Source organism: Antedon mediterranea, chromosome 7, assembly GCF_964355755.1.
Source record: "Antedon mediterranea chromosome 7, ecAntMedi1.1, whole genome shotgun sequence".
Classification (NCBI taxonomy): Eukaryota; Metazoa; Echinodermata; class Crinoidea; order Comatulida; family Antedonidae; genus Antedon; species Antedon mediterranea.
Window position 1 is genome coordinate 27,604,254 of NC_092676.1, and position 17,612 is coordinate 27,621,865.

At 33.8% G+C, this 17,612-nt stretch overlaps 1 protein-coding gene across 1 annotated transcript in view; it reads left to right on the top strand.

Annotated features, from left to right (window-relative positions):
• LOC140053876 (dynein axonemal intermediate chain 7 homolog) overlaps positions 1-17,612 on the top strand; it is a 58,394-nt gene that overhangs the window by 23,373 nt on the left and 17,409 nt on the right. The window contains exons 2-6 of the mRNA XM_072098609.1: positions 2,530-2,635; positions 3,334-3,425; positions 4,512-4,616; positions 8,586-8,726; positions 11,614-11,760. Coding sequence (XP_071954710.1) covers positions 2,530-2,635; positions 3,334-3,425; positions 4,512-4,616; positions 8,586-8,726; positions 11,614-11,760 — 591 coding nt within the window. The remainder of the gene's footprint in view (positions 1-2,529; positions 2,636-3,333; positions 3,426-4,511; positions 4,617-8,585; positions 8,727-11,613; positions 11,761-17,612) is intronic.

Here is a 17,612-nt window from a genome sequence, read left to right on the forward strand (position 1 = left end):
TAGCTACAGTGTACTAACGTAACGGCAACTTGCTTCTGCCTAGTTTTCAAGGCATTTTAGCGTGATGTTATACTAAATATGATGAAAAGATTTGTTCATTTGGAGCTGTTTTAGGCGCTCCGATAACATTTCATTTGTAAACGTTTACGATTGGAATAGGATTTATTTATAGTTATACGCACGATCGCCGACCGCCGTACCCTCAGCGCAAGCCCTTCTTGGTGGCGGCCACATGGTCTACGGTATTCGACTAGTATATTCTCCAGTTGATTCAAGCATGGACCTAGCGTATACACTTCTCGGATACATAGATACTAATCGAATACGATTGTCTGTGAAAACGTGCGCCCTCTCGAAATGATTGAGCGAGGCTAGCCCAAACACGTGCGTGTTACACACACGGTCATGCCCTCGATGTTGCAGGTGCGAAACTCATGAATAACAAGTTAGAAAGAACTTGTTGAGGCTGGGCGCGGCCGAGCCTAGGTAAGAAAAACCCTAAATAAAGGACTCCGTTGTAGATATAACAAGATATATTATTACAATAATATTGATTACAATTTAAAAAAACATTGTTTTGATGAAATATAAAGTGCGTCTTATACATCGACGATATATAAAATACCGATATTTTACTCTCAGGGGGTGCGTCTTATACACAGGTGCGACTTATACACCGAAATATACGATAGACACAATTGGCAACCATTATATGGGAAAATAAAGAGGGGTAGACCTCATTCGAGATGGAGGGATGGGCTCATCAGACACTGGTACCACAACATGGCCAAGATTTATGAAAGGAATAACTGGCACCAGTTGGAGGAGGCCTTAGCCCAGCAGTGGGACGATATAGGCTCAAGAAGAAGTTCAATTTTAAGTTAAGTTGATGGGTTTCAACATCTGTAGGCTCTGTGACCTCACCTAGACCGCACCTAGTCTAACTGCGATATTTCTACCATAGCATATCCTGTTTTTGATATTTCATTCAAACGACCTGACATCACATGACCATTACAAATTTGAAAGTTGGCTTATTTATATTACAGTATAGTATAGTATAGTATAGTATAGTCAGGTATCCACAATCTGCACTCACTTCATAAAATTATAAGAACCTTATTTACAGTACAATGAAATTATGGAAAATTGTAATACTAATAAAACTATACATAATTATGAAATAAAATGTTTTGTTATTGAAATTGTTTGTGTTGCAAAGAAATTGGATTTACTTTAATGGTGTTAATATAATAATAGGTTATTTTTTCGAAAGCTCCCTTTTTTCCCTTTTTTCGAAAGCTCCCTTTTATGTATTTTCTCATAGAAAGTTAAGGACATTGAACTTGCATTATTGATATGAATAATAACATTGATATATATCTCATTGCTATTTTACTATTCAAGTAATTTAATAATAAAATGTTATGGTTGAGTAAATACACTGCATAAAATTTGTCCTATATCATTTTCATCTATGATTAATGATGAGCTTTCATAATAAATTTACATTATTAACAATTTAAAGATGCCGATTGCTACGGATCAGCTGTGTCGTATATTTCAAAGCTTTATTTTCCTGGATTTCCCATTTAAAATATGGAATTATATTATTAGTAGTTGACCTATTTCTGTAAAGTACAATCAGAGATAGTGTAGTGTGATTTGTTTAAGTTAATTTTGATGCTACATGTCTACACAGGTGTGGCACACAGTTCCTTTCCAGCTGATTGTCGGCGTTGAGGGAGTCCTTCCGCCGGCAGCTTAAGACCTTTTTTGCATTACCAGTTTTATGTTGAAAGCTCTGTCTATACTATCAAACTTTGTTTATGTGACAATATATGGACATGATGATGTCATATCACTGCCATATTTGGGCATGTCATATTTGTGCACATCATACTTTTTTTTGTCAGAACTAGTTTGATTGTGTAGATATAAAATAATGTAATAATGTTGTGGAGCTAAATATTATACTAGCTGGAAATAATTTGATATTTTTAACCACATCCTTTACTAATACTAATAGTGCATTTATGAAATTCTAAACTTCCTTTTCTTTTGTAAAAATATTGTACACTCTATAGTAAAGTCAGTAAAGGATTCTAATTTATAAGAAATTTAGAATATAAATGAATTATTGATACTAATAATAAAATCATGACTCTTTTCAATTTGTGATTCTATTTGACTAATCAATTGATCCTTGGAGTAAGCATGAATTGAATGAGGCCGCGGTCGTGGGGTAAAAAGGATTACGCTTGCATTACCTCTGTTGTACAGTAGGGTCAACCATGGAGAAATCAGTTAACTGATTTCTCCATGGGTCAACCGAATATGATGTTTGGATCTGTCAAGTTAGAATGAGTGACAGCTGTCACCTGTCCGTCAAACATCACCTGTGTTATAATTTGTTGTAGCCTGGCTTTACCCCCTATTTATAAGGTTAACTTACACATATCCCTTTTAGTGCATGTGTTGGACTTTTGTAAACTCGCATCATTTCAAATTGCTTGGTTTTTTTTATAGCCGCCAAAACCGAAGTCACCGGTGAAAGGGAAGAAACCGAAACAGACCAAGGCAGAGAAGGAAAGACAGAAGAAAGAAGAAGCTGAAAGAAAACTGAGGGAAGAAGGTATGTGAAGAAAAGACAAATTTAATATTAATTGATTCTGAAAAAAAATAAACGGGTCCAAAGTAGAAGTATCCAGTATCTCAATTCCTGGAAGAATTAAAGATAATATTCAATGTGTGTAATAATTATAATTAAGATCAAAGTTCATTTTGGGTGTGTTAGTAAAATGATATGAATATGAAAAGTGAAGTACTTGACAAGTTGATGAAAAGTGAAATTTGATTAGCTCTAGGGATTGTTACATATCATATGAGATAAACATGTTAGATTAAAAAATAAAAAGTAACTGTTCTCGGCTGGATTGAAAAAAAGATGAATTATGTGAATAAATTACCTTAATTCTCTTTGCAGCACTGTAGAAACAATATTAAACGTAAAGTTATCAATTAAAAGTCTATTCCCTACGTTTTTTAGATCTAATTTAAGGTCACAAACTACATTTAATATAAAAATAAATACATACATTCATTCATTCATTCATTTATTCAATATTATGTAGGACACTGGCCCAAGTACAATAATACTTTATGGTCCTATTGCGATAACTATTTTTGTCTTCAAACCGTTAAAAATGTGAAAAATAAAGTCGATTCTAATAACTTAAGCGGCCTGCTATAAATCCCAACATGCATTGCGAGCGGATTGATATTTTTATGTTTCTTCTGTGATTCAATCTTTTTTTTTTTTAACTTTTCAAGAAGAGGCACGTTTAAAAGCGGAACAAGAGGAAAAAGAACACCAAGAAAAGGAACGTCTTGAGAATGAAGAGCGATCACGTATAGAGGCCGAGGTAGACACTTTTAATTGATTTTTTAGGCCGACCGCATTTCTGTCCTATTTCTGCTCCCAAATAACTGTTTTAATTAAAATGGTATATTAACTTGTTGTTAGTTTGCGCAGCAGACACAAGATCTTGGAAAACGAAAACAATGTAATCAAGGCATTTTACAAATAGAATAAATTACAATAATAAGCGTATTTATTAATAGTCCTATTTTCTGTGAATATTCTAAATTTATATTGATAAATATCACATGTCTATATTTTGTTTATATTTGTCTTATCTCATATTTCTCTAGGGACATGTACTTAGCTTAAAAATCCCCATTCAGTAGATTGACCTGTGAGGACTATAATGTCACTCATATCAGGTTGAAGCACTTGAAATTGTCACAGATTCGTCCTTGCACCAGTCACTTGTCTGATCCTCAGGTCCTAAATTGACTGACATTATAAAATAATATAATTGGTTCCATTTTGATAAAATTACAGTGGAAATGTTCATTTTGTCTATTTTTTATAACTAAGCAAAACTTGATATTGCTTCTATTCTACATGCTGTTTTCTCTATCGGAGTTAAGCTCTGTCCACACTATAAACTTTATGTGACAAAAATGTGCACATATATGGACATCATGATGTCATATCACTACCATATTTGGGCACATCATGCTTTTTTTTGTCAAACTAGTTTGATAGTGTAGACAAGGCTTTATATTGTCATAGTTACATTGTTTAGTTTGTTCTGCAATCAACAAACACAAAAAATACTTTTCCAGGAAAACAGATAAGATTCATATTTTAGTTATGAGATATTGGCTCAAAATGAGGTATTATTTTTCATATCATAATTCATAATTTGGCACAAGTATCTGTTCAATGGGGTTGAGGTAGTACCTTCATGGTCCTTGATTTGTCCCCTTTATAATTTCTTCCATCAACCCTTGCTCACACAAATAGTAACTGTTCTGAATTGTTTCTGAATCTACCCTTATCAATACACACTTGTCCATTAGTATTTCCACTACAAATTCCAGTGGCCCTTTACGATGTGTTCAACGACACTACTTCATTAAGGCGTATTGTTTTATTTCAGGAGAAAGAGCAGCATACTGCTGAGGTTACGGAACTCGGCAACATTCTTCATGGCAACGCGACAGCTCTACAGAATGTTCTGGAAGAAAGGAGGTCAAAGGCTAAGGTAAGGTGATTGAGTTAGACTCCATAGGTAAATTTGAGGGTATTTTGTTCTCACTAGGGATCAACTTATTTTTTGATTGCCAAATTTACTACCAGACAGCAAACCTAAAATTGTATGGGAACCTTTTAATAATCTGTTGAATGATTTAGATGAAATGAATGAGGTTTTATAAAGATTGACCTATTATTAAATATTGGAATGAGTTGTACATGGTTATTTAAATAATTAAATTAAATAAGTTTTCACATAATGTCTTGGTATTTATAATATTTTATAAAGAATGTATTCTGATAATTTAGTGTGAACTAAAGCTAACCTACAAATTAAGCTTGCATTCACATGGCTTCTCCTTTGAGAAATGAAATAAAGCTAAATTACTGATGAGCAGAGGTTGCTAACGATCGCGCTTTGTTGCTGATGCAACCCCTTGATCACTTGTGTTGAATAAATTACTGAAATTAAATGAAAAAGCGTAGATTAGGACCGGGCCCAACTAGCAGGGGTTGCGGAAACTAACGATGTAGCTTTGTTGCTGATGCAGCACTTGATCGCTTGTGTCAAATAAATAAACGAAATTAAATGAAAAAGCGTAGGTTCAGTGTGAACTAGGCTTGTTGATTTGTTGTATTGACAGTATAAACAAGTCAACTCTTACATTAAGACAGTGAAAGATTGATGGTAAATTCATTAGATTTTATTAAATCTTTCTAGCAGAGTGCTGGATAATACTTCATGCATTACTGTAGGTGATTCTTACCTTTTAGCTATTGTGTATTCTAATATGTAAGCATCATAGCCATTGTTTTATAGCACAGCTAGCAATGGCATTTTGTAAATGTTAATCATTCAATCATCTTGTTAGCTGTACCACGAACTATCTTTTAAGTTTTTTAAATATCTTCACTAAATTGGAAAAAGTCCTATTTTAATGTGATTTTTTTCGTTTCATATTGTTTGTGTTTTAAATGGAATTTTGTTATTCTGAAATAAATCGATCTATCAATCAATCAATATTATACACAATCAAGAAAGACTACTTATTCTTATGTTCTTATCCATAGGTTTGAGGTATTTCAGGGCACTTAGTACATGCAGTCTAACTTTTTTTTTCTCACAGTTTGTTTGAACCCCTGTCACCCTTCAGCACACCCTAAGAAGCCCCTTGATAACATTCTTTGTCTGTAAAAGGTCATGCACTTTGACCTCCACCCTGCTTTTCTAGACTGCTTTCCTACAGGTGTATGATATAACCCACCCCAGTATTTACAGTAGATCATGATTATTAAACCATTCATGAATGCTATCTAAATTATTAAATTATTTCTAAAACGGAATGAAGAAGGATGGAGATTATTAAAGACACCTTCCCTACAATTTGTGACGTTTTGTAAAAATAATACATATATATTACTTTAAAAACATTAAACCATGTCATTCCTTGTCTGGCGGCTATAATTCGAATCGACTTATTTTTCACATTTTTAACCGTTTAAAGACGAAAAAAGTTATCGCAATAGGACCATATAGTATTATTTTTACATTAAATATAGTTTGTGATCTTAAATTAGATCTAAAAAACGTAGGGAAGGGGGCTTTAAGTACTGCCACTCCCAGGGCTGCAAATTAAGGAATATTTGCGACCACATTTTTCATTATGAATCCACCTCTGATTTGATTTAATTATTTTCTTCAGAGATTCATTGAATACACTTAATTAGTTAAGATGATTTAATGCTGGTAGTCTTCTATAGCATCTAAAATGAGCACTTCTCTTTAAACGCGGGCAGTATTGAATTTCTTAGAAAAGATGAAACAAACAAATGTCATTAATCTCGGCATGATTGTAGTACCGACACAATTTGGTTGGATGTAATTATTGTGCTAGGCGGAGTGGGTGCGAGAACTCCCACCTCACCCACTTTATTTTAACACCAATCCCAGGTATGAATGCTCCCACCCACCCTTTTTGTCATCCACCCCTCTCTAGTCTAACTACCTCCATTAAACAAAAGCTTTCTAATTTGCAATTTCAGTAAAAGAAGAAAAAAAACATATCACATTTTCAACTACTCGTTATTTGTTATTATAATATCATTTTAAATTATACTCGAAAACGAAAATTTTTTTCCGAAAGTTTACAACTTTTTATGGCTGTTGATCGTTTTGATTTAGCTTTATACTAATTTATTTCTATCCATTTAGATCCAGTCATGTATTTTTTTTGATAATTTGCCTTTGAATTTATAATAATCTTATAAATAATAATAAATTGATAATGATAATAATTAATATGATTATTAATAAGCTGATATGTAATTTTACTTTTGATCAACAAGGAAGTACATTGTTATACATGGCCTCGAAATATGGAAGTTTTATCTGCTGTTATAGATCATACCACGCGACAGGATATATAAAATTAAAGTGTATATTTATATTACAGTTATAGTAATCCATTTTTGTAGGTCATCATCTAGACTATCCTTTGTAGCTACAGTTTGTGCATCATAAACCTTAATATTTTTACGATTTCTTTTCTCAAGAAAGCACATGAATGAATGCACTTTATACATTTTTCCCCTCAGAAATAGTTATACTAGGCTGTTATTGTTAACCCTATTATGTTGCCCATACAACCATATCTGAAAAAAGGGAACATAATATTTAGCACCCCTATGAAATAATAAGCTATTCCTATTCAGGGGATACTCATATCTGAATACTCATATTTAGTGGGCACTCTAATTCAAGGGATACTCATATTAAAGTAGGCACTCTAATTTAAGGGATACTGCCTATTTAGTGGTCCACACTCTTACTCAAAAGATACTTTTATTAAAGTAGGCACTCTAATTCAAGGGATACTCCTATTAAGTGGTTTGCACTTTTACTCAAAGGATACTCTATTAAGTCTCTAATTATAGGGATATTCCTATTTAGTGGGCTGCACTCTTATTCAAAGGATAACCCTATCAAGTGGGCCGCACTCTCTTATTCAAGGGATACTCATATTAAAGTAGGCACTCTAATTATAGGGATACTCCTATTTAGTGGGCTGCACTCTTACTCAAAAGATACTTTTATTAAAGTAGGCACTCTAATTCAAGGGATACTCCTATTAAGTGGTTTGCACTTTTACTCAAAGGATACTCTATTAATGTCTCTAATTTAAGGGATACTCCTATTTAGTGGGCTGCACTCTTATTCAAGGGATAACCCTATCAAGTGGGCCGCACTCTCTTATTCAAGGGATACTCATATTAAAGTAGGCACTCTTATTCAAGGGATACTCATTAAATTAGGCACTGTAATACTATACTCCTATTTAGTGGCACTCTTTAATCAGATGTCTTCCATATGCCATATATTTGAAGGACTGAGCGGCAGAAGAACTGTTACAATAAGAATTGGTACAAGTCATATTAAAATCAATGTTTCAAAATATATCTTTAAAAAAGAACAATAATACAATTTTCATGTATTATATATAATTGAATAGCTTCTTTACTTCAAACATAGAATATGTTTTAGACAAACCAAGCGTGACCTTTGCAGGTATTGATTGTGTAGTGATTATTATGCATAGACCATCCTAGCAATGATTACATACTCTAAACCTATGTCAATATTAATGGGTCTTTATTTTGATTATTCAGAAACATTTGATTTGCTGGGTATAATAATACATATCATGTTTTAGTCGTCCGTTAATAAATATTTCTGCTCCATGGGTAAACTACAAGGCGGCATATGTGAATATTCAGCTAAGGAACATGAATTTGGGACTGACAGGTAGTTGAAATAGTGTGCTTGATACTTGAAGGACAGAGAGGTGTAGAGTTGAGCTATGTAATGATATAATACAGCGAAATTCTGATAACACAGACCAGTATGTTGTATACTTCATCGAAATAAGAACACTGGTCCCTCTAGTTGTTGTTTCATACAGTATTTCGTTTTCTTTTGCAGTGGGATCGTTACATGTTATGCAACGGCACTCCGGACCCCACCGTACCTGGGGAGATAAATGCCTACATCAACCTATGGAAAGAGGATAAAGATCGTAATCATATTGACTATGTGCTGGACGAAAGCAAATTGACATTATTAGTAGGTATTTCAATAAAGTAATACAAAAAAGACTCATTCAATCTAAAATGAGATTGAAGTGAAACAAGGTTAGAATGGTGCAAATTTTTAAAATGCTGAGGGTGGGTGCTAACAAATTAAGTTTGAGGCAAGTATACAGTATCTGGTAACTACAAAATACTGAGGGTCAGTATGTGGAAAGGATGTAGTTTGTAAAATACCGAAAAGGGGTGGGGTGAGGGTGTCCAGCTAAAATAAGTAAGTATGAGGCAAGGATGTAATTAAAAAATACAGAGGTCAGTGATAAAAGAGTAAACACGGAGAAAGGATATATATGGTGGTAACTACACAATTCTGCAGTTCAGTTATAACAATAGTATGTGAAAAGGATATAGTTTATAAAATACAGTGAAAAACGTGTGGAGGAGGAGGGGGGAGGGCCAAAATAGTATGTATGGGGGAGGAGGGTGCCAAAATAGTATGTATGGGGGAGGAGGGGGCTAAAATAGTATGTATGGGGGAGGAGGGGCCAAAATAGTATGTATGGGGGAGGAGGGTGCTAAAATATGTATGTGAGGTGGGGGGGGGGGGTGTTAAAAATTGACCTACAAAGCACAACCACAACTATCATGAGCCTTGACCTTAAATAATTTTAAATTCTTTTTAATATAATACCTAAATAATTATTGTGATTTGAGTCTAGTTTTCAACAAGCGATTGAGTTTAATAGCTGAACCATAGCATTGTCTGAAATGTATTCACAGATTCTATATTTATATCACAAACCCATCATTTACTTTGAATATTTCACACCATGTATTCTGCTTTTTATATCCTTTCCGCAAGTTGGTAATTGGATTTTTAATGGCTGTCCACACAGCATTGATTAGCTGCTTGAACTTTGTACATAATCTTCATCTATGTAATTGTGGTCAGACGGCTTAGACTAATTTAAAAATGCTGATATGTCAAGTCAGCACGTTGATGCATTCTGAATTAGACGACATTGGATTGTTCTTTTTAGTTTGAAGTAGTAGACAATGAAAAAAGATGAAATTAATAGATAGATGATATAAATGTTTTATATTATATGAGAATAATTTGTGGTATAGATATATGGGTTATACCCACAGCATTGTACTTTTTTTCAGTAATTTGCCTTTGGAGTTATAGGTTCATTTTTAGCAATACAGTATTGCAGAGTATTGGACATGAACTTTGACTTTTAAACCACTGTAATTAATTTATTAATTAATTTAGTTTAGTTTACGGTTTATTTTTAACAGTAGACAGTAATAGAAAAATGTTTTATAATTAGTGAGGAATGATGTACACATTGAAAATAGTTATAGGAAAATAAATTTGCATCGGTTTACTGATGTAAAAAGATAGGATAAGAATTTTGAATATTAAGGGAAATAATGCTAAGCAAACACTGAATAACAAAACTCATATTAGATATTCTTTGAAAATTATTATAGATTTAAAATCTTGAATTGGCCTTGCAAAACTGCTACATTAATGCCAGGTAATATAACTCCCACATGAAGTTTACTGTACATTTCCTATAAAAATCAATTTACAAAGGTAAGGCTTGCGTCGAGCCAACTATCGCGGATAAAATAAATCATGCACGTTTCCAAAACCAAACTACAAATGTAAGGGGCACAGAAACCAGGTCAGTTGGCCTTGATCCATACCAATGTCAGCTCCACACAAGGATCGAACACATGTGTTCCCGTTTCCTGTACAGCGGTTCCGCCACAGAGCACATGGTGTTGGTCGAGAGGTGCACGTAAACTCCACTAAATTGGAACAAACTTTTAATACTTCGAGTCAAATAGCAAATGAAATCGGAAGTATATTCTGCGGTATGGAAGGGACAGGTTTTTGAACAACCTTTTACGCTGTTTGTCATTGTAAGTTTCTGGCACGCACGTTAAACCAATTGTAGAGTATCGGGCATGAACTTGACGTTCGACCAATTGTACATTAAGAACATATTGCCAGCCATAATTTTATTACCGTACTGTGATTTCCTCGAAAAAATACTGCAGTCATAGCGTGCAAGATGTTTTAGGTTTTTTAACTAATTATTTGAATGAAAATGTTGGTGGTACTGCACTGGCCTAACTAGAAATTTGTATGCAAAATTATCGGTGGATAACGTCTCAAACGCGAATCACTTTCGTTTTCAAGGGAGCAGGGGTGTTTCCCAGTCAGAATAGTAATAAGTTGGATTTTATTAGAAGTAAGAAGAATATGATTTTATGTAATTGTGTGGTTGCTAAATTTTATACACTATACAATGGAAGAGGAAGTGTCGTGTAAATTTAAGTATAATATTCATTGTAATTTATTCCAGTATACAAAGGTAAATATTTACACAGAGGTCAGTGTAACTTATTATGCGAGCGAGCGAGCAAGTGCAATGAAATCCGACGCATTATAATACACAGTACAGCTTTTATCTTAATACCAGGCTTGTCAGTTGAATAGATTAAAACATGTTAAATTGGACGGTGTTCTCACTTTCACATGTATTGTATATTATTATACACACTATATGTATATGCTACTTTCAACTTAACCTTAGTACTGTACAAAAGTAAGTGTACATTAAGTATGCTGTATCTTCACATATGACAATATCTGTCTAGTATCATAGGTAAGTTCCGCAATACAGCATGTCATGTGTATCACATGTGGTTTCTGTATCATGGAAGGTTAGGGTCTATGATACAGGCATGAAATTTAAAAAACATGAGATGCCCTGTATTGCAAAATTTGCCCATGATTCCGAGAATTGACTGACCCCTGGTTTATTTAATCCTGCTGCTAAATACACTGGATTTCATGGTGTGTTTTATTTAAATTTATTTATATAATTATATTTGTTTGTTTATAGTTGATCGAAGAAGTTGAAGAACACATTAAAAGCCTTACAGATGAGGAGCTGCTGGACCCAAATAACAAGTTCTTACAGGACACTGTGACGGACTTGGAGGCGTTAATATCGCACAAGTTGGACGAGGCCAGTTTGCAACTTTTAAAGGTACAGTCAACATCATTTTAAAATAGCACACTTTTGATAGCACTGCCATAATCACTGTAAACTACGAAACCAGTAGAGCGTAACAGATATGTACATGTTCACAAATTATAATTTGCTAATATTAATTATGGCTTCCATTAAATAAGCCACATTTTTTAATTGTGGTGATTGCACAAGCTATCACAACCAATTCCTTTTTAATGAGCATGTGTTTGGTGTACTACTGAGTTTGGTATAGTGATAATTAAATATTTCTACTATTATAAAACTATTCAAAGAAACGCTTTTTTCACCCTCCAGAATCTTCTTGCTAGAGTGTGAAAATCTGCTCTTAAAACTCAACTGTCAGTTGACTAGGTATTAAGCGAGATTTAAGCAAACCCATTTCTGAAATAGGTGCTATTTTAAGTTAGCCTTCTTTAACAAAATTTAAAGCTAGATATTGTCCACAAACAGCATTTACTCACTTGTCTAACTATAAACTATCGTGTATACTTGAATTGATAAGTGGTATCTTAAGAATGGTTTTAAAGTAGATTTAAGCTTTAGTAGGTAAAGATACGTGTATTTTTTTGTCCATTATTTATGAGGCAGGTTTATGATAATACCTTCTCATTGTACTGAATTGTACACAGTATGTAGACATGATTTTTCCAGTAGAGTCTTTATTTTATAATGTCTTAATTAAACTAAGTCTCATTAAGGAGTGTAGTTGAGTTATAACCCTGGGACTAGGGCAGGATTGAACCCTGGACCAGGGCAGGAATGAACCCTGGGACCAGGGCAGGATTTAACCCTGGGGCCAGGGCAGGATTGAACCCTGGACCTTAGGATTGAAAGACAAGCATGTTAACCACCAAGCTACAACTCCACTACAGCTTTTCCTACACTGACCAACGATACACAGAGCATTTATTTATTTGCCACTGCTGTGTTGTCTCGTTCCAAAGTACATAAATAGTTTCTTATGGTTATAAGTACTGTATTAAGTCATTTGATTTAATTAAACAAAAACATAGGTTTTGAATCTTTCATGCTTCCATGTTCTGGACATCTCCAGTGTCATTTTTGTTTCGAAAATGTTCTTCAACTTCATCTTCAAATTTGTCTTCATGCTTCTTCCATAACCAAGATGCCATTTCTTGTTGAAACTCAAGCTTTTGCTACTGTTACCATCGTTGCTGTGTGGCTTTGTCTGGTAGTACTGGCATATGGACATCGTTGTATTTGTCTCCGATGTTCATTTGCTGGCACTCTCAGACACCATGCTCTTTCATCCTCTTTGCTTTCATTTGACATCATTTGAATGAAGTAATTGCAACTATCAAGTCTTCTAAACAATGTGTTTTATCTTTTTTATAATATAAGTTGTTTTCACATTTGCTGATCCTGACAAGTCTTCTAAACAATGTGTTTTATCTTCTACTTTTTATAATTATAAGTTGTGTTCACAGTCACCACTGTATAGTCAATCGTAGAACATTTGAAGCTGTTCTGAATCATATTTAAAAAAATTACATCCGACGCAAGTGCTCGTATAAATGCTGTCATTACCTGAACTTGTCAAATATAACTCTAGGACAACTGCAAAATGCTAATGGGTTAGAGTATTAAAGAATACTACTAACAGGTCATAATGAAACTTCTATAGTCGGTGAAAATTAAGCTAGTAGGTGGCCTAAATAAAAACTGAGAATAAGAAATTCAAAATTGCTAACACTGACCAACCTCGACCAGAAATACCAGTAATTCTAAACCTCCATCAATTCGGAAGACTACTGTGCTAAATAAGGGTATACAGCAGTAACATGGTAAATCTGCAGTTTTTGACGTAATTTGATGGTGATTGAAAAGAGGTAGTCGGAAGAAAGAACTGCATCAACACTTGATTGTTTAAAGTCCCTGATAGTACTGGCATATGGACATCGATCTGTTATGTTTCCGGTGTTCATTTGCCCTTACTGCCGAGTACGATGCTCCTTCAACAAACCTTTATGCTAGACTGTCTCTTTTCTTTGTCTTTCCGTCCAAGACTTGTTGAGAATGCTTCCTTACTGTTTGTCTTGATGTGTGCCATACTTATCTTATAGTAGATATAGATCCAAGTTGACTTGTTTAATCTGCAGGCTTCAACATACCTTTATGTTAGACTGTCTCTTTTCTTTGTCTTTCCGTCCAAGACTTGTTGAGAATGCTTCCTTACTGTTTGTCTTGATGTGTGCCATACTTATCTTATAGTAGATATAGATCCAAGTTGACTTGTTTAATCTGCAGGCTTCAACATACCTTTATGTTAGACTGTCTCTTTTCTTTGTCTTTCCGTCCAAGACTTGTTGAGAATGCTTCCTTACTGTTTGTCTTGATGTGTGCCATACTTATCTTATAGTAGATATAGATCCAAGTTGACTTGTTTAATCTGCAGGCTTCAACATACCTTTATGTTAGACTGTCTCTTTTCTTTGTCTTTCCGTCCAAGACTTGTTGAGAATGCTTCCTTACTGTTTGTCTTGATGTGTGCCATACTTATCTTATAGTAGATATAGATCCAAGTTGACTTGTTTAATCTGCAGGCTTCAACATACCTTTATGTTAGACTGTCTCTTTTCTTTGTCTTTCCGTCCAAGATTTGTTGAGAATGCTTCCTCACTGTTTGTCTTAAAATGTGTGCCATGCTTATCTTATAGTAGATATAGATCCAATTTGGCTTTTTCTATTAGTTGGCTTATCTTTCTAAAGTATCTGTTAATGTAAACATTAAGTGAAGCCTTGAATGCTACATTTTAATTAATTAATAAGTAATTAGAAAGACATTGTTCTTTACAATTTGCATGAATGGAACTTTGATTAGTATTATGTTACAATACATAATAATATAATATTTTGTTGCAATATATACTTCCCTATTTATTCTTGTTGTCTTGTACATCGATACATGTTTTTATTATAATGTAATATTTGGCCCATAGATGTTAATTTATTAAACATCTTTGTAAAGGGAATCGTAACACAAGTGACCTTTAACATCTGTAAATGTGTGTTTGGTCTTGTCCAGTTTACTATTCTAATCTAGGCATAAAAGTAGTGTTAAAAATCTTTCCTCTTTCGTTAAATTACTGCTCCAAGCATTTTAAAATGTTGACCCCTGAACTATTGATCTCTGAACTTATTTTGTTTACAACCTCCATTCCATAATACAAACACTTCTTTTAAGATTGTTGCAATTTATCAGGTTACATTGTTTAGACTACCATGCACTACATATTTCTAATAAAATTATACAGAGACTCCACACATTGCTTTATTGTGAAATCCCTATATTGACTATAGAAATTAAGAATGTGGAATTGGACAACGTGACACACATGTTGTAGAACAACTTCTTTGGGACAGTCACACCCCTATTGATAGAACACCCCTATTAAGGGGACAGTCACACCCCTATTGATAGAACACCCCTATTAAGGGGACAGTCACACCCCTATTGATAGAACACCCCTATTAAAGGGACAGTTTCTCATAAAATTAGCCAGAGGCAACGCAATTATACTGTATGCAATTATGGCTGACCTCTATCTAGGGGAGCCCTTATTGGCACCGAAAGGTGTCTCCTAAAGCATTCCACTGTATTACTGTACAGTACCACTTGAATATGCAAACTACACAAAATACAGCTTAAAAGGTATGTCACAGAATTTCGACTGATAGCAAGTTTACTAAAGTGGCTATTTATGTGCGAAATGTCATTGTTAAAATAATGGTTTTAAAACTGGTAGTTTTAGTAGACAATACCAAATGAATACATCAATTGGATGTTGTACTACTACTAAACATATTAATGATATTTTAATGTCATAGTATAGGTCAATGAACTTTAATTATTTCAGAGATTTAATTATTTTTAGAGATTTTTAAACAATGTTTCAGTTATAAAGCACCTATGTATTTTAATATGATTCCTAAAATCATTCGACAATCTGAAAATGTTATTTCCTTTAAACGTGAACTTAAACAATTTATTTCCAGTTAATATTGTTCGTACTATGTATATATATATATATATATATATATATATATATATTTTTATCTGTCAACGATTTTAACTTTTATATGAATTTTATATAATCATTGTAAATTTTTAAGCCTTTAATATATTTTATGTCATTTGAATATTTAATATTTTATGTGTTGTACTGTATGTTTGTTTTATCGAGGGCCCTGAATGATCAGTTCCATTTAGGAACTGGATAGGCTACCCTCAGTAAATATGGTAATAAATAAATAAATAAATGCTGTGCTCATTACTGTAGCAATATGCATAGCCAAATAAATTAGCATGTTAATGCAATCGGTTGCATTGAGATCTTGTAAAACTAACAATGTAGCATTTACATAAATTTATTCTCAAATTCACATAAATGTATGAGGCTAAATTAACTAACCTCTATTAAGTATTAGGAGACCCTTTAAGGACCACACAGAGTGTTCCCTTAATAGGGGATGTGTCCTAAATAAGGGTTAGCTGAGTAGTATTAAAATATTATTTCCCCTTGTTTGTTTCATAGTGTCTCCTCAACAGGGTTTCCCCACAATAGGGATGGACCCTCAACAGAGGTACTGAGATAATGATGCTTTAAAGTTTATCCGCTTTTTAAGAACAATGTGTTTACAATTTTAATAATAAATTTATTACAATAAAAAATGGCTAGATCCTGTTCTGTCGTGAGTATGCAAAAAGGATTGTCAAATTGTATAATGATGAATATGCTTGATACATAAGACTTGAGGGATTTGTTTGACCAGATCTGTTTGGTTGATATTCGTAATCAATACAGTCACTAATGCTGTTTGTACAGCTCGTTGGAATACTTGATGAGATTATTTATTCATTGTAAAAAATGATGATGAACTTCTATTTAGGGGACACATTATCAGGACCAGACAAGTTCTCCCTTTGAATAAGGGTTAACCATGTTGTTAAAAAATATTTTTCCTTGTTCCTTTAATATCTTCCTTGAATAGGAGTGTCCCAAGTGAGGGGTTTTGCAGTATGTACCTACCATTTTAAAGTACCTCTACGTGGTCTGAAAAGCAGATGTAGTGAGAGATAGAGAGGTGTAGAGGAAGGGTGTTGAAAGGTTTTGTATATTAAAGGACTATTTTGACCTTTTGTTTTTAAATACATGAACTAACTAGCATAGGTGTTTAGCACCTGTTTGGTCTTTCCGTGCCTCCTTTTATAATTGTTTTGTCTTCTTTGTTATGTATATGGCAGATATTGAATAAATAAAAAAAAAAAAAAACAACAGACTCAGTACACATTACCATATATTTCGGTGTATAAGTCGCACCTGTGTATAAGACGCACCCCTAACTGAGAGTAAAATATCGGTATTTTTTATATCGTCGGTGTATAAGACGCACCTTATATTTCATCAAAACAATGTTTTTTTAAATTGTAATCAATATTATTGTAATAATATATTTTGTTATATCTGCAACGGCGTCCTTTATTTAGGTTTTTTCTTACCTAGGATCGGCCGCGCCCAGCCTCAACAGCCGCAACATCGAGTGCATGACCGTGTGTGTAACACGTACGTGTGGGCTAGCCTCGCTCGATCATTTCGAGAGGGCGCACGTTTTCACGGACAATCGTATTCGATTAGTATCTATGTATCCGAGAAGTGTGTACGCTAGGTCCATTCTATAATCACCTGGAGAATATACTAGTCGAATACCGTAAACCATGTGGCCGCCAAGAAGGGCTTGCGCTGGGGGTACGGCGATCGTGCGTATAACTACTGTATAAATAAATACTATTCCAATCGTACGTAAACGTTTACAAATGAAATTTT